Genomic DNA, 24,798 nt, shown 5'->3' on the forward strand with positions numbered 1-24,798 from the left:
GGGCGGAGCGGCGCCGCGCCGAGCCCAGCCCCGGCCCCGGCTCCCAGCCCCAGCCATGGCCCTGGAGCGGGCTCAGGCCGAGGGCCCCGCCGCCGCCCCGCGCCTCAGCGAGCCCGGCCCCGCCGCGCCGCCCGCCAGGTGGGCCCCGGGGGGCCGGGCGGGGCGGGCCGGGCCGGGCCGGGCGGCGCCGTGACCGGGTGTTTGTTCCGAGCAGCGCCGAGAGCCGCGGCGAGGCGGCGGCCGGAGGAGACGCGGAGACCGCGGCGGCCCCCGGCGAGGCCCCGGTGCCGTCGGGGGGCGAGGGGGCGGCGGCGGAGGACGAGGAGGAGGAGGAGGAGGACGGGGAGGAAGGCCCGGGCCCTGGCGGCGGCCCCCCCGAGGCCGGCGGGCAGCGCGGAGGGGCGGCGGAGGAGCCCGAGCCCGAGGCGGCCCCCGCGAAGCCGTCGCAGAACATCGCGGTGCAGGTGGGGGCTGCGGGGCCGGCCCCGGCCCGGTCCCCGCCGGCGTTCCCCGGGGGGTCGTCGGGGCTGGCCGGGCCGCGGCTTAACGGGGTCCGTGTGCCTTTGCAGACCGACTTCAAGACGGCCGATGTGGACGCCAGCACGGATCAGGACATCGAGAAGAACTTGGTGGGTGCCGAAGCCCCGCGGACGGTCCCGGTCCTCCTGTCTGCGGTCCTGCTGGGCAGCTCGGCTGGGCCGCTGGTGCCTTGGGAGCCCGTGTTCTCTGAGCACGGGGGACAAAAAGGCTCTTGGGGCGCTTCCACGGTCAGCAAAAATGACCCGAATTCTGAACCGCTGCAGAGCAGTGGTGGTGGGGATGGCGTTTGTGGTATTTGGCAGCTCTCGCGTGTGCTATAGTTAATATGCGACCAAGAAAGATCACCCCAGCAATTCAGTGGACACCTGATATGAATCTTGGTCTCTCTCTGGCTGCTCAGCAAGTGAAATGCCCCTCGTTTGTTTCTTTCTAAACATCTTGTTTACAAAACAAAAACATTCCCACCCAAGCAGTGGATTTTCATTATTTGCGTACCAAATCATCCCAGAGAGTTGGGAGAAGCTTAAAAATGTTCACAGGACGTCCCACAGCAAGGTTTTATAGCGATGTGCTGGTAAAGGAAGTAGCCGGAGGCAGGGCTATTCCTGGCAATAGGCATCCTGGTGCTGGCTCCCCTGCCCTTCCCACAGGATGTTTTTTCTCATTTAAATGCCAGCCTCGGCCTTCTTGAGCTGTCCTCTTTAGCAGGGGAAATGTAGTGGTAGCTGCAGCTCCAGGCAGTGCCTCCTTCTTCTTTGACCTAGGGAGTCTGAGCTTTGAAAGTGGGAGCCGATAATGTGGCTCTTGACGATATCAACCTTGGCGTCCAGTGGGCTTTCACACACTGCTGAGCTTTCCTGCTTGCATCCGTGCTGTCTCTGGTGTGAGGGAAAGGGAAGGTTCTCCCTGAATTTCTGCTCTCCCCTGCAGGACAAGATGATGTCTGAGAGGGCTTTGCTGAAGGAACGTTACCAGGAGGTGTTGGACAAACAGAGGCAAGTGGAGAACCAGCTACAGGTACAGCTTAAGCAGCTCCAGCAGCGGAGGGAGGAAGAGATGAAGAACCACCAGGTATTTAGCCGAGACTTCTTCCTGTGTAACCTGCCCCTTAGCCCTACACGATGAAGGTGGGCTGATTTGACCTCGTGTGCCCATGCAAGCACATTTTTGTAGCATTAAGGATAGGTCCCTGCCCAAATCTGGATGCTGAGCCTGAGCGGTTCAGAAGTAAGTTATAGTACAGCATTTTACGTATATATCTGTTCCTGCTGGCGATCTTGCAGCATCTCTTCAACAAGCACAGGAGCTTTTCCCCATGAGTGCTGGCCGGGTGAGCAGTGTGAAGTGAGGAGAACTAACTCCACAGCATTAATTAGATCTCTGTAGCCACTGCTCACGGATCCCTAGCTTAAATAAGAGATTTGCAACTAGCTCTGCGGTGGCTCAGGTTAGGATAAAAGGAACCATCGGTAGTGTATCGCCTAGAACTAGAGTAGGGAGCAGGAGAAGGAGTGCCCCAAAGTTCTTCTAAGGAGACAGGAGAACACGTAGTTCAGACTTTCTGTCTGTTTCCTGTGTTTCCTCGTGATAACCTCTATGAATCACGTCTAGATCTACTAAAAAGATTCCGATGACGCGTGTAATCTCATAATCTCTCTTCAATTTTGTTAAGATATTAATGGGTTTAAAAACAAAGAAAAACACTCCTTGGGAATTTTGCTCTTCATTTGTGCGATGCTTATGTTACTCTAGGAGATCTTGAAAGCAATTCAGGATGTTACAATCAAGCGAGAAGAGACAAAGAAGAAGATGGAGAAAGAGAAGAAAGAATTCCTGCAGAAAGAGCAGGATCTGAAAGCAGAAATTGAGAAACTCTGTGAGAAAGGCAGAAGGTATTAATATGAAAAAACAAGTATTTTTTTAGGAAGAAAAGTGTAAGTTAACTTCGATGTATATCTGATCAAGTAAAAGAGGATCACTTGAAACTTTTTGGAAGCGGCAAGTATTTTGCTGAGCATTTCAGGACGGGCCTGTGCAGTTTTGAGTGGATTCAACTACAGCAGAGCAGCTTTTGTATACAGACGATCTCACAGTGAAATTCCAGGCAGCAGGTTGTTCTACCTGTTAGATATTTGTATGGACAGAACTTGGCAAAGATAACCTGCTGTTCTGCTGGGCTCTGCTGCGTCTTTGTGAGTCCAGAGCCTTTCAGCAGGGGGCAGGACTGTTCAGTTACGGTGTCAGGGTTAGGGTCTTGTTTTCTGTTGTACATTGCTTGGTTTCTTGTTAAGTTTCCCTCTTAAGCAGCCTACCTATACCTAATGGTTTGAAAGACTCGGCTGTGGTCAGACTTTGCCGTGAGGTAGGCAGCATGCTCTGTGCGAAGAGTCTTGCTGGTTTCAGAGGGGTTCTAAAGCAGGCAATGTGATTCCTTTGCAAAGAGCCTAGGGTTCCTTTGCATGGTGAATTTGTGCTTTTATAGAGCCATTCTGACATGTCTTCAAGGTCTGATTTTTTTTAGTTTTAATTTTTAATTTGAGGGCTCAGTGACGTTTTTGGATAAACCGTTTTAGTAACGGCTCCAAGTGCTCAGCCTGCTTCCCCCCGAAGGGACTGTTGCAAAGTACGTGTCAGAGTGGCACAGCTCTGTGGTGGGCTCAGGTTAAATGCTACAGTCGTTGTGCAGTGTCATGATACAGCAAAATTGTTGCTTGTGAGGATGTTGGTGATTGAACTATTCAATACGTGTTTGAAAACAGTCTTCAGAGTGTGCTGTTGCGTTGGGCACACAGCTGTGCAAATACGTTGTTTAAACTTGAGAGCTGCAGCATTAGGGGCTGTGCGATAACACCGCTGCGGTGGATGACTCCATCTGTCCTTTTTTTCTTGTGCAGGTTGCTGAAAGAACAGGAGGAGAAGGAAAACAAGATTGCTTCTCTGATTGCAGAGCAGTCTGATGAAAAGTAAGGCACTTAGCTGTTTCCAGATTAATAGCGCTGAACACTCTTATTTCATCATTTTGGTTTGGAGTGCATCTTGTGCTTCTGATGGCATAGGCTGCAGAGGCAGGTCTAGCAGTGCTGTCCACCTGGGCGCCCTGGAGGTTTTATCTCCCCTTTCAGCAGGCTGGTGCTCGCAGTCTCTGGATTAAATTCTCTTTGATCCTGGTCACAAGAAGGCTCCTGGATACTTGTTACATAAAGATCCTATAAGATTAGCATTTATGTGTAGTGGATTGACTCAGCTGGTAACTGCTACCTCTGACTGAATTTCAACTTCCCAGAAATCAGGGAAACCTATTCCTCCATGCTGTTCCCTGCAGCTGCCCAACTGCTCTAAACTCTGGAGCACTTCAGGTATTTTAACAGTGCGCATGTTCTAGATCCAGGCACAGGTGGAAAGGGCCACCTTTGAACTTCTACAGGATCAGGATGACTTGAGTTCTGTGTGTTGGTTCAGGTTGCTTTTTAGTTCAGAGCTGTGCACCGTTCCTTGAAATTGGACAGAATTTGGTGAGGGGAATTCTTGCCTCCCCTCTTTGCTCGTCTTTACATGTACATTTGCATAGTGGTTGTCTGCATGCTTTGGAACAGCTCACTCTTGGGACTGTGACTCATGCAGCCTTGGGAAATGTGACTGGTGTCATGGTCTGGAAGCTGTCAGTATCCCACAGTTCCACCCCATCAAGAGTTACGAGGATCAATTGGCTTTGTGGGAGTTTGTCAGCTCTCCTGTTTCAAGTCGTTCCAGTGCCGAAGCACATTTGTTCTGTCTCTATTTGCAGGCAGCTGTGGGAGATGGAGCTAGATAAGCTGAAGAACCAGCACAATGAAATCAACAGGAACATTCTTGAGGAGACAGAACGGGCCTGGAAAGCAGAGGTTAGTAGATGACTTCTTACCTGCAAAGTAGTTGAAGAGGGTCTTTGTGAGATTCTAGATGACAGATTGATTGATGACAGATTATGTGAAATTAGGAGCAGTGAAGGATGAGGCTCTTCATGGGGCTGGAGAAGGGGTAAGCAAATGTCAGTGCAGTAAACGTTAGTTGGGACTGTTGCTAGATCCTGTCCCTGGAGAGCCGAAAGGAGCTGCTGGTGTTGAAACTAGAAGAAGCAGAAAAAGAAGCAGAGCTACACCTCACCTACCTCAAGTAAGTTCCTGTCTCAGAAGTGATAGGCGCACCAGAACACTGAAATTACCTTCTCTCCTCTTCTGCTTATACTAGCGGTTTGACTGAAATAGTTCAGGGTTTCCTGTGGCTTTCTTTATTAATCTAATGTGATTCAGTAATGTCACGAAACAGGGGTTGGTGGGGCCATGCTTATTTATTCCGTCACTGTTCGTCTGCTGAACATCTGCTGTGCTCTAGACTATGTGCTGTAGGCACTGGGTTGTCTGTGGGGTTGATGTCTCTGTCCACCAGATCAGTCTCTGCACTCGGGTAGCACTGTGTGCTCTCCTCTTGTGGGGTTCCTCGCCTGGGTTTGAGCTCTCCTTCCTGCCCAGCCAGAGGAGGGGAGCCCTGCTGGGGAAGGCAGGAGGCTTGGAGGAGTTTGTTGCTTTCAGCTGCTCCCACTTTGCTGCAAGTGAGAGCATGCTTGCAAGAGGGAAGGTTAAATTGTTCTTGCAGGTCTGCGCCACCAACGCTGGAGACAATGAGGCCAAAGCAGGAGTGGGAGATGAGGTTGAACAGGATACGAATGACAAAGGAGAGTGTCAGAGTAAGTTGCTATCAGACAGCTCCTGGCCTAAGAATGCGTGGTTCACATCAATGCTGCTTTGCATGCTTAATTTCAACTCTCTTTGAGGGAAGACTTAAGACCCAGGAAAGAGGTTTGTGCCCAAACGCATGGCACAGTCAGCGTGTTTGTGAGCAGCTGCAGAGATCTGCCTGCCTCTTCAGGCTCGTGCGTGTGGATAAGCCACGTGGATATGAAAGCAGTGTTGGGTTAACCACAGAAGCCGTTACTCTTTTTCTGTTTCCAGGTCCTTTTTCGTTCTCTTTTGTTCTGTGAAACCAAATGACCTGCTTAGGGCCTGTGACCATTCTGGGGCTGAGAATGCTTTGCTCAGGCAGCTGCGGCTGGGGAATTTGCCTGTTGTAGGCATTCAGTGCCCAGAACTTCCCGAGGCAGAGGCTTTGATAAATGCGTCTGTTTTCTCTCTGCTAGGACCAGTTCAATGACCACATTCAGATGGTGAGAAATGGAACAAAGCTGAGCAGCCTCCCACAGATCCCAACCCCAACACTGCCACCTCCACCCTCAGAAGTGAGTGCCTCTCCAGCCTAACAAACACAAGCTTTGATTGCTCTGATGCTTCTGTGAGGCTCTGGGGACAGCCTGTTTGTTGGCCTGTGACTGGTACTGCCTGTGCTGTGTGCATTGGAGGAGGCTGCAGGATTACATTTATTGGAGCCCTGGGCTTGTCCCCTGAGGCAGCTCTGTCTGGGCTCACCTGCTTTCCCTGGTGAGAAGGGAGAGGGTCTGCACAGCCCTTCCTGGTCACGAGGAGTGTAGTGGCGGGTGCCCGTGGCACAGCCCGCCTCCCGTCTGGCTGGGGAGGAAGGTGCTCAGCTCTGCTTTCAGGATGGGCTTATTCTAACCAGCCTTTTCTTCCCCCAACCCCGTTTTTCTTTCTCAGACAGATTTCATGCTGACGGCATTCCAGCCCAACCCATCCCTCACTCCCAGGCTCCCGTTTCCCATAGGACCAGTCCCCGTTCCCATGGTCATGCCGAGCGCCGACCCTAGGGCGCTCTCCTTTCCTCTCCTGAACCCCGCGATCTCCAGGCCCAACCAGCCTTCCCCACCGCTGCCTGCTTCCCAAGGAAGAAACAGCCCTGTCGTGGCGTCACTCATCGGCACCCACAGTCCTCATATGACTCCTGCTGCCTCCATCCCTCCTCCGCCGGGCCTGGGAGGAGTTAAGGTCACTCCAGAGTTTCACAGGCCGCAGCCGGCGGATAAGCTGGAAAAGCTTTTGGAGAAGTTGTTGACTCGGTTTCCGCAGTGCAACAAGTACGTGCCTCGTGTTGTCCTTCCCGGAGGATGGAGCCGTGTGTGTGAGGTGTCAGCAGGGACGGGGGGAAGTGGAGCTCAGCTTGGGGCTGGAGGGAAGTAAAGGAAGCCTGAAGGCGAGGAGCAAAGGGCGGCTGCTCTCTGTCAGGTTTGCCACAGCACTGAGCAAGGCAGGTTTGGAGCTTGATGCCGAGCCCAGCAGCGATAGGTGAACGCAGCCAGGAGCTCTCTGCGTGCAGCCATGCCTTAAGCTTCTGAGGTGCTGCGTCCTGGAGCTGCGTGACAGGTGGGCGCTGTCTCTCGCTCCAGCTGGGATTTCCCACTCTTTCCCAGCATTTTAGGGACAGAAGCTCAGCGCGCCATTTGTCTCGCTTGTATGGCTGAGAGCACGTACCCTTGTGCTGTGCCAGAGCCTTCCCCTGGCACGGGGCTGGCTGGCGCGCGGTATCGTCGGCCCTTTGGTGGGGGGGGGACCCGCTGGCGGTGCGTGGGAGCTCTTAGCAGGCTGCTGTTCTGCAGGGCCCAGCTCACCAACATCCTGCAGCAGATCAAGACTGCTCGGAGGACCATGGCGGGGCTGACCATGGAGGAGCTCAACCAGCTGGTGGCGGCCAAGCTCGCAGAGCAGCAGGAGCGGGCAGCAGCCGGGGCTCAGGTGGGAGAGCTGGGGTGGTGCTGGGGGCAGGGGGGCTGCAGAGGAGGGCAACCTGGGTGGCAGTGAGAAGTTTCCTGTTCCTTGGCTCCTCGCAGGCTGAGCTGCACGGGGCCTGCTGCTGGATCCACGCAGAGCTCAGGCTTGGGCTGTGTGCACCAGGCGTGTCCTGTGGGTTCCCCTCTCTGCTGACTGGGGCGTTTACTCTAGGGGAGTTTTGCCCTGCGTTAACGTGGGGTAGCTCGGCTGTCCTTTCCTTCTGCACTGTTTGATAATGCCTTGTTTGCCTCCCTGCAGCCTCTCAGTCGAATCAGGGCCCCCATGTTTTCTGCTCCGCTGCCTCAAATCAGCACGCCCATGTTCCTGCCCCCGGCCCAGGTGGCTTACCCTGGAACAGCATCACATGTAAGACTTTTCTTATTTTTTTTTTTTGCCTTCCTAGAGCACTTCACCATCCCCAGGGAAAGCTATCTGGGGAGGGAGCCCTTCTGAGAAGTGGCCAAAGGGACAAGCCAGTGAAGTTGGGACCTCTCGTCACACAGCTACTCGTGCTGTTGGGGTAGAAGGGACGGGTTAGCAGCTTGGGTTCTGCATGCCCTGCACTGGGGGAGGAGGGAATGGCTGCAGGATTGGTGTGCAGAGGGAGGAACTGGGCAAACTGTGGCCCCTGGCTGCAGCGGGCAGGACACATAGCTGGAAGACGTCTTGTGGGATCTGAGGTGGGATGTGGGACTGCTGTGACTATCTGCTCTGTGTTCCCTCGCTGCTTGCGCCAGACCCCCGCTGCCTGTAAGCTGTGTCTCATGTGCCAGAAGCTTGTGCAGCCCAGTGACCTTCACCCCATGGCCTGTTCGCATGTGCTTCACAAGGAGGTGAGTGTGCTTCCCTGCTACGTGCACGTCTTTTTGTTCCTTATAAGGTTCCCGGTGCAGATGGTAGATCATGATGGTCTGCTAGGCTGGAGAGGGCTCCCTTGTGACCTTTCCATGGGGGCTGTTTCTAAGGAGCAAAGTAAACCGTCCCTTAAAATGAGCGCCCCTTGCCAGCACTGTTCTGGAAAAGTAATGCCACGCTCCGTTCACAGCGCCTTTGAGTTGTGCCAGTGGCTCTTGACTAATTCTCTCTCTTCCAGTGCATCAAATTCTGGGCACAAACCAACACAAATGACACTTGCCCCTTTTGTCCAAGTCTCAAATGACGGCTACTCGAACAAAGTGGTCCCACGGGAGGAGTTGCTGTGAATAGACAGGATCAGTTCTAAGATTTCTACAGTTCTATATTTATACGACCATGTATACACATGTACATTTTTATTATATAGGTAATGTGTGTATAGAAAGTCTGTATACATACAAATTCATAAATAAAGTGTGTATATTATGCAGTGATCTGGTGCTGCTGCTCATTTCTTAGTTCGTAGCCTTACTGGCTTCCTTTCTAACGTGTTAAAGCAAAAGCTCCTTGCTGGGGGGCTGCTGTGACTGCCTCTTCCCCCTTAGCTGCGCGTATTCTTCCCTGGGGGCAGCGCTCCCACCAGCTCCACGCTTACCGCAGCCGCTCCCCTTGGCAGGACGTCTGGCATCACCACGCCCCAGCCGAGCAGTTCCCTGCCACGCCACGTCCATCTGGGGCTGCTCGTGCTCTGGATAGTTCCCCTCTTAGCAATGAACAGGTTCTAGGTGAGAAGTATTTTTGTCTTTTTCTTTTTAATGTAATAATTTACCGTGTTAACATTCATTGTTCTTACACAGACGATAGGTTACAGAGTACTGGAGTCTACAGCGGCAGCCTGCGGCGGCCAGCCCCATCCCTCCTCCCGCTGGGCAGAGTCCTGCACACGCTTTCACCTGGTGTTTCCTGGTGTAACTCCGGGTCCTGGGGAAGGAGCACTGGGGCGTGAACAAATTTGGCTGTGCTGCAGCTCAGGATAACCAACCAGTTGCAGATTCTAGTTTTCCCTTTCCTGTACTTTCTCCTAAAACAGGGGCTGAGGCACCAACCCTTTCTCCATGGATTTCGGTGGGATCACGAGGTGCTCAGCACCACTTAAAATCTTGCGCTTACTCTGTAGGTTTTTTCCTTTTTTTTTTTTTTTTCTGCAGTCTGTAGCACAAATTCAGCGCTGCTAGAAGCAGCTTTGCCTCGGGGCTGGTCAGTGCAGGCACTGCCAGGGTACCTACGGCGTGCCTGAATTTGGCCACAGCCTGAATCTCTCCACACGTGCGCACACACGCTTGTCAGCACGTTTTAAGGCAGTGGTCCACAACAGAGTCTCTGGGATCCTGGGGAGGGTCCTGGGCAGGCACAAGGGTGTGGAGGTCTGTGTGCACTCTGCAATTGCATAACTTTGCCCTCGCGCTGGAGCTGAATTGCTGGACGAGCAGAGTTTGGGAGCACAGCACGGGAACTGGAGGCTGTTTCCAGACCCAGCAAAGGGGGGTGGTTTAGGGGTGCGTGTAAGGGGCTGTCGGGGCAGTTCCCAGTGTTAGGGCTGGGTTGCCTCTTCTGTGGTCTCCTACGCTGTGCTTTCTCCTGCCTCGCTCACTGGCTCCCTCACTGCTTTTTTGAAGAAATATTTAAGTGAAGGATTTCGTTAACGAGCTTTATCCCTGGTGATTACTGTAGGCTCGTAATGCTCCAGCCCTTGTCCCCGGCTGAACTCGGGGCTCAGCTCTGCCCAGGCCCCAGCACCACAGGTAGCTCTGACTTTCGCTTGCGGGTGAACGTTGCCTTTTTAGTTAGTGAATCTCGCTGCTAAAAACAAAGCGCTTCCACGTCCCAGGCTGAGGCAGAGAAGTAAGGAAACTGAGCGGTATCGACTGTCTGCAAGCTCAAGAGCATGTGCTCTGGGGAAGGGAGGAGGGGACTGCAGGGGGGGCTGACAGAGGAAGAAAGGGAGGGTTGTTTCACTCCGTAAAGTCCTCCCTTTGCCGTATGAACAAATTGAGGGCAAAACTGCCTCCTCTGCCACGTGTCCTTTCAGCTTGAGAACCACCATGCTGTGATCTAGCTGTGCCCTCCTGCACCCCTCCGTCGTTACCACCAGATCCCTTACACGCACTACTGCCTCTGAAACCAACTCCAGGTCGCCCACGATCCATAAAGTGCTTCCATCCAAGCGTGCCGCTGCCGAGCGAGCCCTGGGCTTGGGTGGTGGCCAAGGCCCTAGGACTGAGCAGAGGGCTAAACGTATTGAAAAAAAAACAGAACAGGACCAAATCCCCTAACGGTGGGTTTGGAACAGTGGCTTTCAGCGCTGGAATTAAAAATATAGCTATATGTAAATATTGTACAGGTGAGAAGCGACCGTTATTTGTACCCCTGGGTGCAGTATGGACCTGCTATATACACGCCTTGATTCTGCGCAGCTGTACTACCAGTGACTTGCATTGTAAAAAAAAACAAACAACCCCCTAAAATAATAAATACAACCACGTGTTTAAAAAATAATAACCGCTGCAGTCCCCAGAGCCACCTCCCGTTGCCCAGAGCTGCCGGGGTGTCTCATGCCTTGAGAGCAGGAGCCCGGGTCCGAGCGTGTCTGGTGCCGGGGCGCGAGGACGCGTGGCGCGAGCGCAGCAGCACGGAGCCGCCGCGGTTCTGGCCGGCTGGTGAGGCGAGGCAAGGCAGCGGCTGCAGGCGGGGGCCACCGAGCCCGGCACTGGCTCCCCTATGGCTTTCAAACAGGCGAGTGGGCCGGGGAAACGGGCTGGCGCTGGGCTTCAGCGCTCGGCTGCCTCCCGGCGCTCAGTTTCTGCTTGTTCCAGGCTGTGCAGCGCGCGAGGGGAAAGCTCCTTCCTTCGTTCCCCGTGCAGTCCGAGGGCTGCGAAGCGCAGGGAGGAGAGCCCCGTGTCCCGGAGCAGAGGCTGTTGTCCCCGGGCCCGGAGGGCAGCAGCCACCAGCTTCTACGCGGCAAATGCTGTCGGTGCTGGAATGGAGGTGAGGCGGTTCCCGGTCCCCAGAGGGGACGTGGTGATCGGAAGGAGCCGGGGGAGGATGCTGCCCGTCCTGGGAGGCAGCCAGGGCAGGGTGAGCAGGGAGCCTGGGGCCGGCAGCAGAGGGAGGACAGGCCGGGAGGGCAGGGAAATGCCACGGTAAATGTTAGAGCGAGCGGTATACAGGAGAGCAGCAGGATGGGAGCAGCCGCTAGGAAAGCCCCCTGCCTGCCTTCCCACGGCCCCGGGCAGCTCCAGGCTGGCACCGTGGGCTATTTCCCAAAAGCCCGGGGCTGGGGCTGGAGGCTCTGGAGGTGCACTCGCTGGAGTCCAGCTCCCAGGCGTCCAGGGGAGGGGAGCTGCGTGGGGAAGGCACAGCCACAGCGCACATGCACACACGTCACTACACGGAGGGCCCAGGCCAGCAGCTTCCCTGCGGAGCAGGCTGAGGAGGGCAGATACGCAGGACGGGGTGAGGGGGAAGGGGACAGACATGGGATGGCTCATCAGTTTGACTCTGTCACGCTCGGCAGGCCTGGGCAGGACAGCTAGGGGAAGCCCAGCTCATCCTCGTACCGGAGCAGAGACCCGTACCCGGCCCTACCGGGGGCTGCAGGCGGGACAGGGTTGCTGTGCTGTCACCCCCCAGCTCCCACACTGTTTCTGCAGGTCCCTGATAAAAGCAGCTGAAACCTGGGGCTCCCATGGCTGCCCTTGCACATGCTGCTTCCCCACAGGCTGCAAGCACACGCTGAACACGTGCTGGTGGCCAGCTACAGGTCAGCAAGGGGTGGCTGGTGTCAGGAACCAGGGCAAAGCCCTGGAGCACAGAGGGGGATCCTAACGTTAAAGGGATCAGATCTCCGCCTGCTCCCCAGTGCTGGTGTTCCCTCTCCTGTCCTGCTACCCAAATGCTGCCCTAGGCGACGGTGACCCAGGGACACAAGGGCCTAACCTCGAGGCTGGCCTGCTCCTGGCAGTGGGTCACTCCTGGCCCGCTAGACCCAAAGGGCACAGCGTCCCCTGGGGCCAGAAGGGCTTCGGCTGACTGTCTGAGCTCCCCACGCTGCTGTCCTGCCTCCAGAAAAAGGACCTACCTCTCCTTGCCCTGCTACCTCACCTGCGGGCCCCGGGACTGCCCCCAAGCTCCGGTGTCACTTCAGCAAGGATATGTCGTCGGCAAAGTCGTCGTGGTCCCGCCGCAGGCAGTGGAAGCAGCGCCACTGAAACACCATGAGGCAGAGGGGCAGCATGAACAGGGCGCAGATGGCTGCCATGACGTACGCGATGGTCATCAAGGTGGACTCGTCCGTCTGCGGGATGTTGTAGCCACAGTCCTCCATGTTGGAGTGCAGGTAGGGCCCCTCCACTGCGGCCGTCCGAAACTCGTCGTGCACTGCGGGCAGGATAAGGCAAGGCTCTGGTCACCGTGAAACCGCTGCGCGCCCGCATCCCTTCCCTCTGGCTCCGCTCCTTCCCTGCTCCCCTCCCTCGCCCGTCCCGTACCGTGGCAGGCACTGACAGCAAAGCCGATGCGCTTGCGGGCGCGGTCGAAGACCACGTAGAAGCCCTCCATGATGACAGCGCCCATGACGGTGCCGGTGGAGGACTGAGAGATGGCGAACTTGTAGCAGTCGTCCTGAGAGGTGGCCACATCCTCCACCGGCCGCAGGTATTGCTGCACGAAGGGAAGCGCCGTCAGCTCTGTCCCAGGGATGCACGTGCCGGGCAGGGAGCTGTGCCCACCCCGCGCAGACCAGCTCCCGGCCGCTCTCCTGCTCAGCACTCACCTGGGGCAGGATGGTGATGCGGAAGGACTGGTTGGTGGCCTCCCCCATCAGGTAGAGGGACAGGACAGGGAAGATGTGCCAGGGGGTGGTGCCGACCTGCCAGCAAACCAGCTGCTCCCCCAGCCAGAAGCCGTCTGGGAACTTCTCTGTCTGCCGGAGGGAAAGGGGAGGTGAGCAGGGCCGTGCGGGCAGAGAGCTGAGATGCTGGGGCTGGTGACGGGCAGCCACCCTGCCCGCAGCACCACACCGGGGACGGGGCTGCTTTCAGGGGCCACACCGACCGAGGAAGCTGTTTTGATGGATTTCACCGCAGCCTCAAACACCTTCTTCGGTAGCCGGAGGTTGGTGGTCCCGCTGTCCACGATGCTCTTGTCGTAGTTATACTGGGGGCAGCGAGAGGAAGAGTGACCCAGACTGAACGCCCCAGCCCAGCTCCTCTCCTCCCTCCCGGCACCTGGCTGCTCTGGCTACCCCTGCACAGCTACCGAGGCTGGGCCAGGGCCAAGCTCTGCTTCCTTTGAGCCCATCGCCACGTCCCAGGCTCTGGTCTCGAGCAGCCTGCTGCCCTCAGCTTCCTTCAGCAACGAGCCCCTGAACCACAGGCACCCACAGCATTCGCTGCCCTGGGTGACGTTAGCCGTAATCGAAGGACAAACGCCTCCGGCAGCAGCAACAAAACCGGGCCGGTTCCCCTGGTGCCCGTCACCTCTTTGCAGTCCATGTTCAGGTCCTGCCCGTTGACCTCCAGCCTGACGATGATCACCTCGTAGTACCACTCCTTGCGGATGGGCGTGTACCAGATGTCACCCACGTACAGCGAGCGGTCGATGCCACCGATGATCTGCGACGGGGACGGGAAGGTGCTGCCGCCACGTGTCGCCACCTCCAGCCAGAGCAGCCCCACGTGGCCAGCCCTGCCCTCGGGGACCACTGCGTCGCAGGAGGAGGCCCCGGCCTCCCCCCACCGCGCTGGCTCCACACCACTCACCATGCTGCCTCCCACTGAGGCCAGGGCCTCCGTCTCGTTGAGCGAGAAGCCTGCCCCGCAAAGCTGGAGGGAGAAGATGTTGGGCACCTGGGTCTGCTTCACCAAGGAGTCAAAGAAGGGCTCCAGGCTGTCGTCGGGCTGGTGGGAGGAGAAAAGCAGAGGCAGGGCAGGGATGCATCAGTGCTGCCCCTTCTCCAGGGGCTCTCCACGCCTGGGGGAGGACAGCCGGGAGATGTCCTCTCGCTGTGCCCCCCAGGAATCACGTCTCTGCGCGCTGCTGGGGCAGGGCTCAACGTCAGCAGCCCGTTGGGACTGAGCGGAGCTAGGAGGCGATCTGAACCCTTGGGCGAGACGTGCTGTGCTGGGACGGGACGCCCCGGGCCGCCCGCGTGTGCGCGAGCCCCTCCGCGCTCACAGGGTGCTGCGGGGTGGCGCCTGGCAGGCAGGTCTCACGCTGCTCAGCTCCTGGGAAGCTGGCCCTGATGGCCCCGCTCTGGGTGGCTGGAGGTGCCCGCAAAGCCAGGAGCAAGGTGGGGACGGAGGTGCAGGCAGCCTGTCCGCGGGGCAGCAGGGCCCCAGCGCGCCCAGCGCTCACCCGGGCGATCTCAGCGTAGGCCAGCCCCAGGATCCCTTCCCAGTTGGAGCCGTTGATGAAGAATTTGTCCGACTCGGTGATGGCAGCGATGTTGGCTCTGACGGTGACGTTGGGGCCGTGGGGGATGGTGACGAGGTCAGTGCCCAGCTCCCCTTCCCACTTGCCCTGCGTGTAGGGCACGTACACGCCCTTCCGCAGGTCGCGGTAGGTGCTGGACCTGCAGCGGTGTCAAAGAGCCAGAGTGAAAGCAGGGCAGAGGAGCGGGTGCCTGTGGGTGTCTGGGGGCCGGGTCTGGCCCGACGCCCAGCAAGACGTGAGACCACCCGCGGGGCTGGGTCACGGGCACAAGGACCGGCGGCCGGGCCGTTTTCCCCCAGCCCCAGGCCCCGCAGCGTACTCACAGCTGCCGCTGGTAGTATCTCCGGAGAAAGGGGTGAGGCGCAGCTCCCACGGCGAAGTTACTGCTCCCGGTGTCCACCAGGATATTCAGCTGGAGAAGGAAGAGAGACAGGGAGCTCGCCACTGCCGCGGGACCCAGGCTGCACCCAGCAGCACCCAGCTCCGTTCGGCACCGCAGGCGAGTGATGCCCTCCCCGTCCCCGCGCCGTGGGGCTGCCGTGCCCTGTGCTTCCCAGCCCTCCACGCCTCACCTCGGCGGCGAGCCTGGCTCTGCCCTCCCGGCCAGGGCACGTCCCGCTCACCCCCGGCCGGCAGAAGAGGCAGGGCTCTGCGCCTGCCCCCCCTGGGGTGCTGGGACAGGCGGAGGCAGGGCAGGGGGGCTGCCCGGGGGGAGCTGCTGCGCCTGGGGAGCGCAGGAGGGGCTGAGCTGAGCACGGCTCGGAGCAGTTGTGCAAGAGAGGACTCGGTGCCGGGGCAGGAGTCGGTGACACCAGGCTGCTGCACAGAGAGCAAACACCGCCGGGCTCTGTGCAAACACCCTGAGCTCCCCTGCCCTGCCCGGCGCGGCCTCGGGCCCTGCAACCAGCGCTGGGCACCCCCAGCTGGAGGGGGCAGCACCAAGACAGGGTCCCCGGGCTCCCCCTGCCACGAAATGCGATTTGCTCACCCAGCACGGGGTGTGGGGGGGGGAGGACTGCTGGTACGCGAGCTGCCACGGCTCGCTGGGGCCGCTAATCGGCCGTCCATATGCTGAGCTCTGCTCCCGCTTCATTTCTGCCGCTGCCCTGGCTTAGCAGCTCCCAGGCAGGGTTGGCAAACATCCCGCAGGGCCACGATCCCCGCCTGCGGCCCCCCCTGCCCCGCCAGCAGCTGGGGCTCAGCTCCAGGGCGCCCGGGGAGGCGTTTCTCTGGAGAGAGACCTGCTGAGCTGACGCTGCGGGGAGAGGACGCGGGAAGGGGGTTTTGCTCGGGAGACTTCGCCTCGCTGAGAACGACGACGGCGTCAGGAAGCTGGGGCCACCTGCGGCTCCCCAGGACCCGCATGCACGCCCCGAGCCTGGCTGCTCCCCCCAGGCTCTCACCGGCGCTGCCACGTGCAGCCTTTTGTGCCGGCGTAAGCGGCGGGGGGAGCTCGCAGGCCCTGCTCTGCTGACTCGGGTTCGCTGTCGCACGCGTCGCACCCGCATCCTTCAGGCTCAGCCCAGGACGCGGCGTGCACCAGCGAGGCCGGGCCGCGCGTGGCAGGGCTGCTTCCCGAACCCGCCCGCAGCTCCCTGGATGTGACGGCCCCTCCGGGCGCCTCGGCAGCAGCACTCGTGGGGTGGTGGGGGGGACAAGTCGGGCGGCTGTGGCTCCGAGCCTCTGCCATCTGTCCCGGAGCTGGCGCTGGCTGCTCCGCTGCCGCCCTCCTCCTGGCGCTGGGCTGGATCGGCCGGCGCAGGTGACACGGGCACAAGCGTGCAGTGCAACCGACACGCCGAGGGACGGGGGGAGTGAGGAATTCGTTGTTGACAGAGGCTCTGCAGGCAAAATTAAAGCACGACGGAACGCAGGGGCTCCCTCGTTAGCAGCAGGAAGGTGGAAAGGAAAGGCAAGGAGGGAGGTGGGCTGCACGTGGGCCTTCGGAGGGGACGCACGCATCCTCCCGGATAAACGCGCACCGTGCTCCCCGATCTCCTGCCTATGCACAAACGTTCCCTTTCACATGAGTCTTTTAATCCCATTAAAATGCCTGGAGGGATTTTGCTCCAGCACACGAACGCGCACGCACGCAGGCACACGCACACACCCTACATCCACGGCTGGCAGGAGGCCAAGGCTGGGAGGTGCTGCCCGAACGGGGGGCTGTTTCTGAAATCCACGAGTGCCCGGGAACAGGTGGTTCTCACTGAAATTGTTTGGCAGCTGCGACACATGGCAGGTTCCAGGCAAGAGCTCCAGTAGGGCTGGATGATGAAATCACATTTAAGACCAGATTTCAGAAATAATCTCCTTTCTCCCTAAACGCACCCTGCCAGAGCAGAAAAACACATCCTAAAGACCCACGGACAACACGAAACCGCCTCGAGGGACCTGATTTCTGTGCGTGATGTTCCGTGACGGCGGTACGAACCCCCCGGCCGGGGGGAACCGCTCCTTTTGCTGCTTTTCCCCTGCCGTTCCCAGCGCTGGGAGCGCACCCCCAGCGCAAAAACGTGCTGGGCACCCGAGGAAGGAGGCAGATCGTGCAAGAGGTGCACGCAGAGAAGCCAGCCGCTATTTCCGAGCCTACGTGGGCACGGGGAGTTTTGGCAGAGCCGGCCTACACTGTGGGCGGCAGCAGGACGGAACCTGGCCGTGCACGTGAAGAAACGCGGCCCCCAGGCGTTTCACTGGCACCCTGGCGGGCCAAACTCAATGCTGACGGCGGCGGGTGTGGGTGTCCAGGTGCAAAAGGACGGGGCAGCAGGGAATTCCGCGATCTCACCCGTAACAGAGAGGAGGAGCTGGCTCCTCCGGGCTGCGAGGCCGGCACACGGCCCTCAGCGTGCCTCCCGACCCTCGGGCACCCCGAAAACGGTGCTCGAGGGCAGGCAGGGCAGCCCCCAGGATGCGAGGGGTGCTGACAACAAGAGCCCGGGGCTGATGGGGCTCCCGCCCTGCGGGTCCCCTCCCCAGGGAGGCTGAGCCCTGGCGGGGACCTTTGGGTGCAGAGGGGCCGGGGGCCGGGCCCTTACCTTCTGCGGGGGGCTGCCCACCGTCATCTCCACGTAGTAGCCCTGGCCGGACTTGCCGCGCAGGTTATCGATCATCTCCACGAAGCTCCCCCTCCGCTCGGCCTCCTCCTCCGGGGCCCGGCGAGCCCGGGGGCCCGGCGGCGGGGCCGCGCCTCCCCTCAGCGGCAGGCGGATGCGCGGCGGGGCCGGGCCGGCTCGCAGGGCCGCGGCGCCGAGGCAGAGCAGCAGGCAGGGCCAGGCGGGAGCCATGGCCGCGCGGCGGGGGGCTGCCCGCCCCCGGCTCCCAACGCCCTCAGCGGGCCCGCAGCGCCCCGCGCCTCGGCCGGGCGGCCGCGCCGGGGCGGGCAGGCGGCGCGGGGCCGAGCGGGGCGGCGGGCATGGCGGAGCGACGCTCCCCGCCCCTGCGCCCGCCCGCTCCGGACGCCGTCGCCCCGCCCGCCCGCCGCCGGCGGAAGCGCTCCGGGCACGGAACGGAGCCGCCCGGCCCGGCCCGGAGCAGCGGGGCCCGCTCGGGGCCTGCTCCGGGCCTAGGTCGGGCCGCGGGGCCCCGGGCCCGGCGCGGGGTCGCCATGGCGACGCGCTGCGGCACCCCGCTTCGGCCCGGACTACAGCCCCCAGCAGGCACCGGGGGCGGCTCCCGCCCCGCCCGCCCTTCTTTCGGCCAATGGGACGCCGGGCGGCTCCCCGCGGGGACCAATGGCGCTCGGGAGGGGGCGGGACGCGCGGTTGCCAGGGGCAACGCGACCCGGATGCGGTTGCGGAGCGGGCCCGGGCGGCGGCGGGGCCCGGGACCGGCACCGGTAACCACGGCAACCCCGGCACCGGTAACCCCGGCACCGGTAACTACGGTAACCACGGTAACCGGTAACCCCGGTAACCAAGGTAACCCCGGTACCGGTAACCCCGGCCCCAGCCGCCCCCCGCCCCGCACAGCCCCCCAGGCCCGGCCGATCCCCCCGAGGCCCGGCCCCGGGGCTGCGGGCGGCGTGAGGGAGCCGCGGCGGCTCTGAGGGGCCGGTAACGGGGGGGCGGGGGACGGGGGGGCGCTCACGGGGGGCAGGGGATGGGGGTTGGGGGGCAGTTTTTCAGCTCCCCAGAGGCCCTCCGGGGAGCCGGGGGAGGCCGAGGCGAGCAGGGTGCTGACAGAAGCCCGCCCGTCCCCGGGCAGCGCCGCTTCAGCCCAAGGAGGCCTCGGAGCGCTGCCCTGCGTTCGGGCAAAGCTGCTTGCTTGCTCCTTCTCCTTGCTCCTTCTCCTCCCAGCCCCTTGAACCCGTTTAAAATTGCCCGAAGCAGGCGCTCGGCTTGTCTGTAGAAACTTCTGCGTCAGCGTCAGCGTGGCTCCCTGCTGCTGCAGCCCCTGGGACGTGGGGGTCTCTGATGCGGGGCCGCACTGGGAGCGGAGCGGGGAGCCCAGCCCCGCCACGTCTTCCTTCCCTCGGGTGCCACGGGCCCCGTGGCGAGGGGTGATCCGGGGAGCTCCTTGCCCCTCGGCCTCAGAAGAGGTGCAGGAGTGTGAAGGGGGAGAGGTCCTGGCCCTGCCCTGCACCGCGTGTCCCAGCAGTGCAAAGCCAGCAGGCGGGCTCTGTCTCCACTACTAAATGAATAATTAAAAAGCCAAAATTAAGTGCAGGTGGTCTTTACCTTTTGTAGGAGAGGCGTGGAAGCATGCTTACAAACAACGTAACATCATTCCCTGCTTGGTGCTATTAATTAGCCCCTAGGCTGTGATTTGTTGCCCGGTGCTTTACCCGTGCCCTCCTGCCTTTCCCAAGCCCCATCAGTTCCAGCTGCCTGCGCTTTGTTCCTCCCGTCTGCATCCGCGCTTGGCACCCCCAGCGCACCCCGTTCCCCTCCACGGCCCCAGCGCTGAGTTCCTTCTGGGGCTTTGCCACGCACTGTGTGACGAGGGAGCTTTGCTTCTGCCTGACTGCGGTTGTTCGTTGTGATTTTTGGGTTGTTTCCTTCCAGCTGCCAGGTGCAGGGAGCCATGGCAGGAGCTATGGTACGCATTGGTGACCAGCTCATCCTGGAAGAAGATTACGACGAGACGTACATTCCCAGCGAACAAGGTAGCAGATGCCTGTCCTCCTGGGAGCTGCAGTAAGGGGCTGAAGCTTGCCAAACCATTTCTGGGCGTATTAAGGAAATGGGACCTGGGAGAGCATGAGCCAAGAGGGCAGAAAAAAATGGAATTTCATGTAGAGTTGAAAAATTAGCTTTTTGATTGGCAAGGATATTTGACAGCTCGCAGCCTCTGTCTCCGTGCTTCACCAGTCTGGCAGGACGCTCACTGACACGCAGGGCTGTTCTGACAGCTTTGAGCAGTGTCCTTTCAGGATCGGGATTTCCCGTTGTGTCCATCGCTTTGGCTGAGGAAGTTGGCTTTGTTGCGTACTGCCTGGCGTAGTCCAGCTCCACAGATTCCTGTTCTGTTTCCTAGAAATCCAGGATTTTGCAAGGGACATCGGGATCGACCCTGAGAAGGAGCCGGAGCTGATGTGGCTGGCCAAGGAAGGCATTGTGGCCCCGTTACCACCCGAGTGGAAGCCCTGGTGAGAGATCTCTGTCAGAAGCTGCTTTGTAAGATTGCTGGCCTCTGCTGGCCTTTGTGCTGAGCGCTGCCTGTTTGGGTGGCAGAGCAGGGTGCCGGGTGGGAAGTGAGGATAACGTACACAGGCTCTTCTGGGGGCAGGGGAGCTCAGTTCTCTTGGGGCAGTGGAAGAAGAAGGAAGGTGTTTGAGAAGTTGGATGAGGACGTGAGCAGTCTCCAGGAGAGCTGCTTCCCACACCGATGCCTCTGGGTTCTTGGAGACGTGGTGCTCCTATTCACTGAATGTAGGGTGGTCACGTTGCCCAGTAGGAATATTTTTAGAGCCTTCAAAAACCCTTGAATGAAGCCGTGTCCTTGTGCAGAGCATAGAGCTGCTGCTTGTGTGCGCAGAGCTGCTGTGCTGCTCCTTCACATTCTCCCGCTGTTTTTGCTACGCAGCCAGGATATCACTGGCGATATCTACTACTTCAACTTTGCTAACGGCCAGTCCACGTGGAACCACCCCTGCGATGACCACTACAGAGAACTTGTCACTCAGGAGCGAAAGAAGCTGCTGGCACGCGGCGGTTTGAAAAAGAAAGAGAAGAAGAAGAAAGACAAGAAAGAAAAGAAAGACAAGAAGGATAAGCAGTCACCGAAGCGACCCACTGTGAGTAGGCCCTGCTGCTTGCGGTGACTCTGGGGAGGAGCAAGAAGGCTGGCAGAGGATGAGTGGCTGTGAATTAGGGGGCGATGCTGTACTGGTGCTGCTTTGGAGTGGGAACAGCGATCGCTTGCTTGCTGGGTCACACACACACAGAAAACTTAGGAAGTTTTGGTTTAGGCGGGCACACCCCTAGTGGCTGTGCCGCAGCCCCGTAGCGTTGTTGCTGAGAAGCAAGTGGGCCAAGGCTGCTGGGCTAGTCGTAGCAGATATTGACTGTTCTTAAGGAAATTTAGACAAATACCCAAATACCTTAGTAACGCTAAGGTAAAGACACCATGTGGCAGGAAGGTCCTGGGACTTTTTCCTTAGCCACTTCCATACAGAAACTCCTCCCCCTTCCCAAGCCTGGCTTGTGTTTTATAAATCAGCTGTGAGATTCTGGGAGATCCCAGGCCACTTCCCACGAGAGGGGCTCCCCTGGAAGGAGGCTGCCCTCCTCTGTTGCCCAGCCGGCCTTACCCAGTGCTTTGGGATGCCATCAGAACCAGACACGGAGACTGAGACGGCTGTTTTGCCGTCTGTGGGGTCTTGTCATACCAAGTGCACCCTCTGCCCCATGAAGTCAAGGTTGCCTCTGGCTTGTGCAAACAACTGACCAGAGGTTCTGGGGGATTCTTCTCAAGGACCTTGGATAAGTGTCAGGCTGCCCATTTGGCTTTTGGAATTCCGGTGAACTGGAACACGGATTTCCAGCTTAAAGGCATTAAAAACATTTTTGTGTTAGACTTTGAACCTGAGCTTGTTGCTTCTTCATGACTTACTGTCTTTTGGAAAGGGAACAATTATTATCCCGCAGTTGTGTGTGTGAGTGGAGGGAGGGGAGCTGGAAAACACTTGGAGTGCTGGAAAAAATTCTTTCTTTGAAGAAGACAATAAAAGGTGCCTATGCAGGTTCCATGCATACATTGCTGTGATATCTGGGCACTGAACCCAGGTTTAGATGTGCGAGGCTCTCCTGCTCTGCTTTTGGCAGCTGCAGATATAGCCAAATGCGCTTTAGGTCCCAAGTGATAGCAATTCTTTCCTGCCTTCTGTTAGCCAGTCACAAGGTAAATATCAGTGGGGAAAGAGAGTGTTATTACTGAAGGCACAGACGTCTTCAACCCAGAAAACCTCAGGCCTTCGATTTGAGTATTTTCTATTATGTGCATACAGATTACTTAAAGTGCTCCAAAATTTGCACATCGATTTATATATAAATCACTTTAAATATAGTTGTACTTTAAATAAGGGTTATATATATACAGTTACATGTTAAGTTTTAGTTGTTATTTGTTAATATTTATCTGCTTAGGAAATGCAGCCAGGGATTCTTCCTTCGACACCCTTTTGTCAAAAACCCTGCACCATTCTGTCCCCTGGGCAGGAGAGTCCCGAGCCAGAACCAGATAGCCAGATTAGAAATGAAGGCCTCTGTGACAAAGGCAAAGGGAGAGCATCGTGCGTAACGGATTCGTGGAGGCAGTTTGCAGACATGTGGCCAGATAACCTGCACCCTATTCTTATATCAGAGTTCAGCAGGTCATGCCAGACCTTAACTGATGCGGTGAAAGTTTTAGGAAACGGCCCACCTTTCGGCAGCTTTGACGTAGACATCCACCAGGAGCAAGGTATACCTTTGGCAATACAAGAAAATCTTTGTTCCAGTTCTTCTGACTCGCAGTCTGACGATGTAGAGGTTAGGCCAACGGTACAACCTTTGCATGTGTTAAAGAAATCCTATTCGCAAGACTTTGAGAATGTTAAAACTCCACCAGAGTCCCCTGAAGACAAAATCCTGCTCTTTGATGAAAAGCTGAAAGGAAAGCAGAAGATTAAAGACATGATGGATGACTGTGTCCGTAAATCTGATCGTCCTTTCTCAGCTGGAGAGAAATCTACAGGACCTGGTGGGGATGTGAAAAGAAGTCCAAGCTTATTGCAAGCCAGAGAAGAAAGATTTTACTGCAGGAACCTTGAAATGACTCGTTTTGATGCCAGTGCCACAAACGACTGGGGTTTGCAGGAGACAGTTGATGCTCCACACGCTCGAGAAGAGCTAAGCTCCCGCACCAGAGTATCTCAGAGCAGAAGTAAGAGAAAAGTTCAAGGTGGTGAGGCTTTGGCTCAAGCTATCAGTCTCTGCGAGAGCGATGAGAGCAGCAGCAGACCTGAGAGAGAGGGCTCAAAGCACATGGATCTGACGAAACCAGAAGTAGACACAAAAGGAGACAGCATGAATGGTGTGCTAGGGAGCCTACCCACGGCCCCTGAAGAGATCGTGGGAACACGACACTGCTTCCAAGGAATAGATGCAAAGGGAGGAACTGATGTGGGTCTTCATTCAGCAGTGCATCCTACGTCGAAACATGTTTTTTCATCTGCCAAAGACGGCTGTAAAGACGACGAAAGAGGTGGTTTGATGTCAGAGTGTGATAGCAGTGATTTGGACAGTTCTCAGAACGATAATGCACCCCAGATACTGGGAGTCTCCTCTCTACACAATGAGTCTGGGAGACCGAAGGACGTGTACTCTGTCACAGAAGAGCCTGTGCTGCCTTGTCCCATCGTGGGATCATCCCTGTCTCAGATATTAAGTCCTGCCGAGAAGTCAGAGAGAGAGTGTAGCTCCAAGGACATGAAACCGTGCCACACGTCGCAGGAACGTGAAGAAGGTGCCAGCCCAGAACCTGACTGTGTTAGTTTTTTGGTGGATTCGTGTGGGAAATGCACTGCCCAGGAGTCTAACGGTGCTGGAGTGCAAACAGAAGTGAAGGAAGAAAATGGCAGGACAGATCAAGCTCCCGGGGCGTGGGGAGATAAAGTCCCAGAAGAATTGCAGCTTCCCCCTGAGTATCTCCGTCGGATGGCTGACTGCCAGGGAAGCACCAGTCTCTGTCAGCACGTGGAAGCGGAGGTGACCCAAACCAGACAAACTGCTGAGAATTGCAGCAAAATAGAGGTTGGCGAAGGAGCAGGGGGGAACGAGGTAGGACTAAATCCTTTGTGCTGGCACTTCTGTTGTAAACGTTTCTGGAGAACTGAGAGGGAAATCTTGATTTGTAGCTAACTTTCAGGAGCAAAGGGAGAAAGCAGACTGCTGGAAGTTACATAAGGAAATGTGACATTTGTTATAGTGCTTTCCCTAAAGCTCAAGAGGTAGGATGAAAAATCCTTTGTTCGCAATCCTCCTCGCATGGCAAACACTGTACAATTTACATCTTGAATTAATTTTGTATTAAGACAGGTGCCTTCAGCACTAAAAAAGAGGTGATGGGCAGCAATCAAATGGGATTGCAATATTGAATACAAAATCATCTTTAATCATGGCACTAAGACCCTTTGTGGTAAACACAGTATAAACTCAATCTTTTTCTTGTAAATCCCACAATCTAAATTGAGAGTGAAATAAGTTATTTTTAGCCTAATTTTGCTCACTGAATCTCAAGGCCCGGAGCGAGTGAGTTGGTTAAGGCAATATAGAAGCTGTAAATCAAAGCCAGGTCTCCCACGTACACGTCCAGTATCTTGACAAATGGTCTCTGTTCCCTCTTAAATGAGGAAAAACAGGAAAAAGTTTAAATGAGTTAGCTTTCCTTAAAGAGAAGGATTATTCCCAGTGGTTACAGGCGATTGACTTGCAGGCAGGTGCAGTGCAGTTTAGCGCAATGTAGTCCTTGGACCACTGGTGCTGTGGTCTTAGGACACCAAGATGATTTACAGGTGTGATGGACCATCTATAAACGTAACTTTCTCCTTCCTCTGTGAATACCAAGCACCCCAAAAAAGCTATTAGAAGGGGTGCCGCTCCATAAACCCAGCACTCAGCTTGCAGCGGTTGAAGAAAGTGGCAGGTAGTAGGCACAGCTCTCTGACACTGTTTGTACACTAGCACCATGGAATATGTTCTGCACCGAGCCTCCC

General features: G+C 57.5%; 3 protein-coding genes across 19 annotated transcripts in view; 2 read left to right on the plus strand and 1 right to left on the minus strand.

Annotated features, from left to right (window-relative positions):
* The first annotated feature begins 3 nt into the window (after positions 1-3).
* RNF214 (ring finger protein 214) lies at positions 4-8,602 on the plus strand. Its single transcript, XM_083808482.1, has 15 exons — positions 4-138; positions 215-464; positions 570-629; positions 1,471-1,611; positions 2,293-2,432; positions 3,435-3,503; positions 4,325-4,421; positions 4,604-4,692; positions 5,173-5,263; positions 5,714-5,812; positions 6,186-6,562; positions 7,082-7,217; positions 7,512-7,619; positions 7,991-8,086; positions 8,347-8,602. The coding sequence occupies exons 1-15, from the start codon at positions 56-58 to the stop codon at positions 8,410-8,412; spliced, it is 1,902 nt and encodes a 633-aa protein (XP_083664608.1). The 5' UTR covers positions 4-55; the 3' UTR covers positions 8,413-8,602.
* On the minus strand, positions 8,508-18,010 carry BACE1 (beta-secretase 1). 3 transcript variants are annotated; one of them, XM_083808485.1, is made up of 10 exons: positions 17,639-18,010; positions 14,924-15,012; positions 14,523-14,739; positions 13,928-14,065; positions 13,646-13,780; positions 13,221-13,322; positions 12,940-13,089; positions 12,656-12,827; positions 12,270-12,545; positions 8,508-8,889 (listed from the first exon to the last, which is right to left on the minus strand). In XM_083808485.1, exons 1-9 carry the CDS (start codon positions 17,885-17,887, stop codon positions 12,304-12,306), a joined length of 1,494 nt encoding a protein of 497 aa, XP_083664611.1. In that variant the 5' UTR covers positions 17,888-18,010; the 3' UTR covers positions 8,508-8,889; positions 12,270-12,303. The 3 variants fall into 3 exon arrangements, with proteins under 3 accessions (XP_083664611.1, XP_083664610.1, XP_083664609.1); XM_083808484.1 differs by lacking the exon at positions 8,508-8,889 and adding an exon at positions 8,904-11,594; XM_083808483.1 differs by lacking the exon at positions 8,508-8,889 and having other exon boundaries at positions 8,904-12,545; positions 17,639-18,009.
* Positions 18,011-18,134: 124 nt separating this feature from the next.
* CEP164 (centrosomal protein 164) overlaps positions 18,135-24,798 on the plus strand; it is a 47,801-nt gene continuing 41,137 nt past the window's right edge. For 8 of the 15 annotated variants that reach the window (XM_083808459.1, XM_083808467.1, XM_083808466.1 and 5 more), the window contains exons 1-5: positions 18,288-18,502; positions 19,607-19,707; positions 20,079-20,190; positions 20,628-20,838; positions 22,190-23,863. In XM_083808459.1, the coding sequence (XP_083664585.1) occupies positions 18,303-18,502; positions 19,607-19,707; positions 20,079-20,190; positions 20,628-20,838; positions 22,190-23,863 (2,298 nt within the window). In that variant the 5' untranslated portion in view covers positions 18,288-18,302. Of the gene's footprint in view, positions 18,521-19,606; positions 19,708-20,078; positions 20,191-20,627; positions 20,839-22,189; positions 23,864-24,798 lie in introns of all 15 variants that reach the window. The other 7 variants (XM_083808470.1, XM_083808469.1, XM_083808461.1 and 4 more) reach the window with 7 other exon arrangements.

This window comes from Anser anser (assembly GCF_964211835.1).
Source record: "Anser anser genome assembly, chromosome: 22".
Lineage (NCBI taxonomy): Eukaryota > Metazoa > Chordata > Aves > Anseriformes > Anatidae > Anser > Anser anser.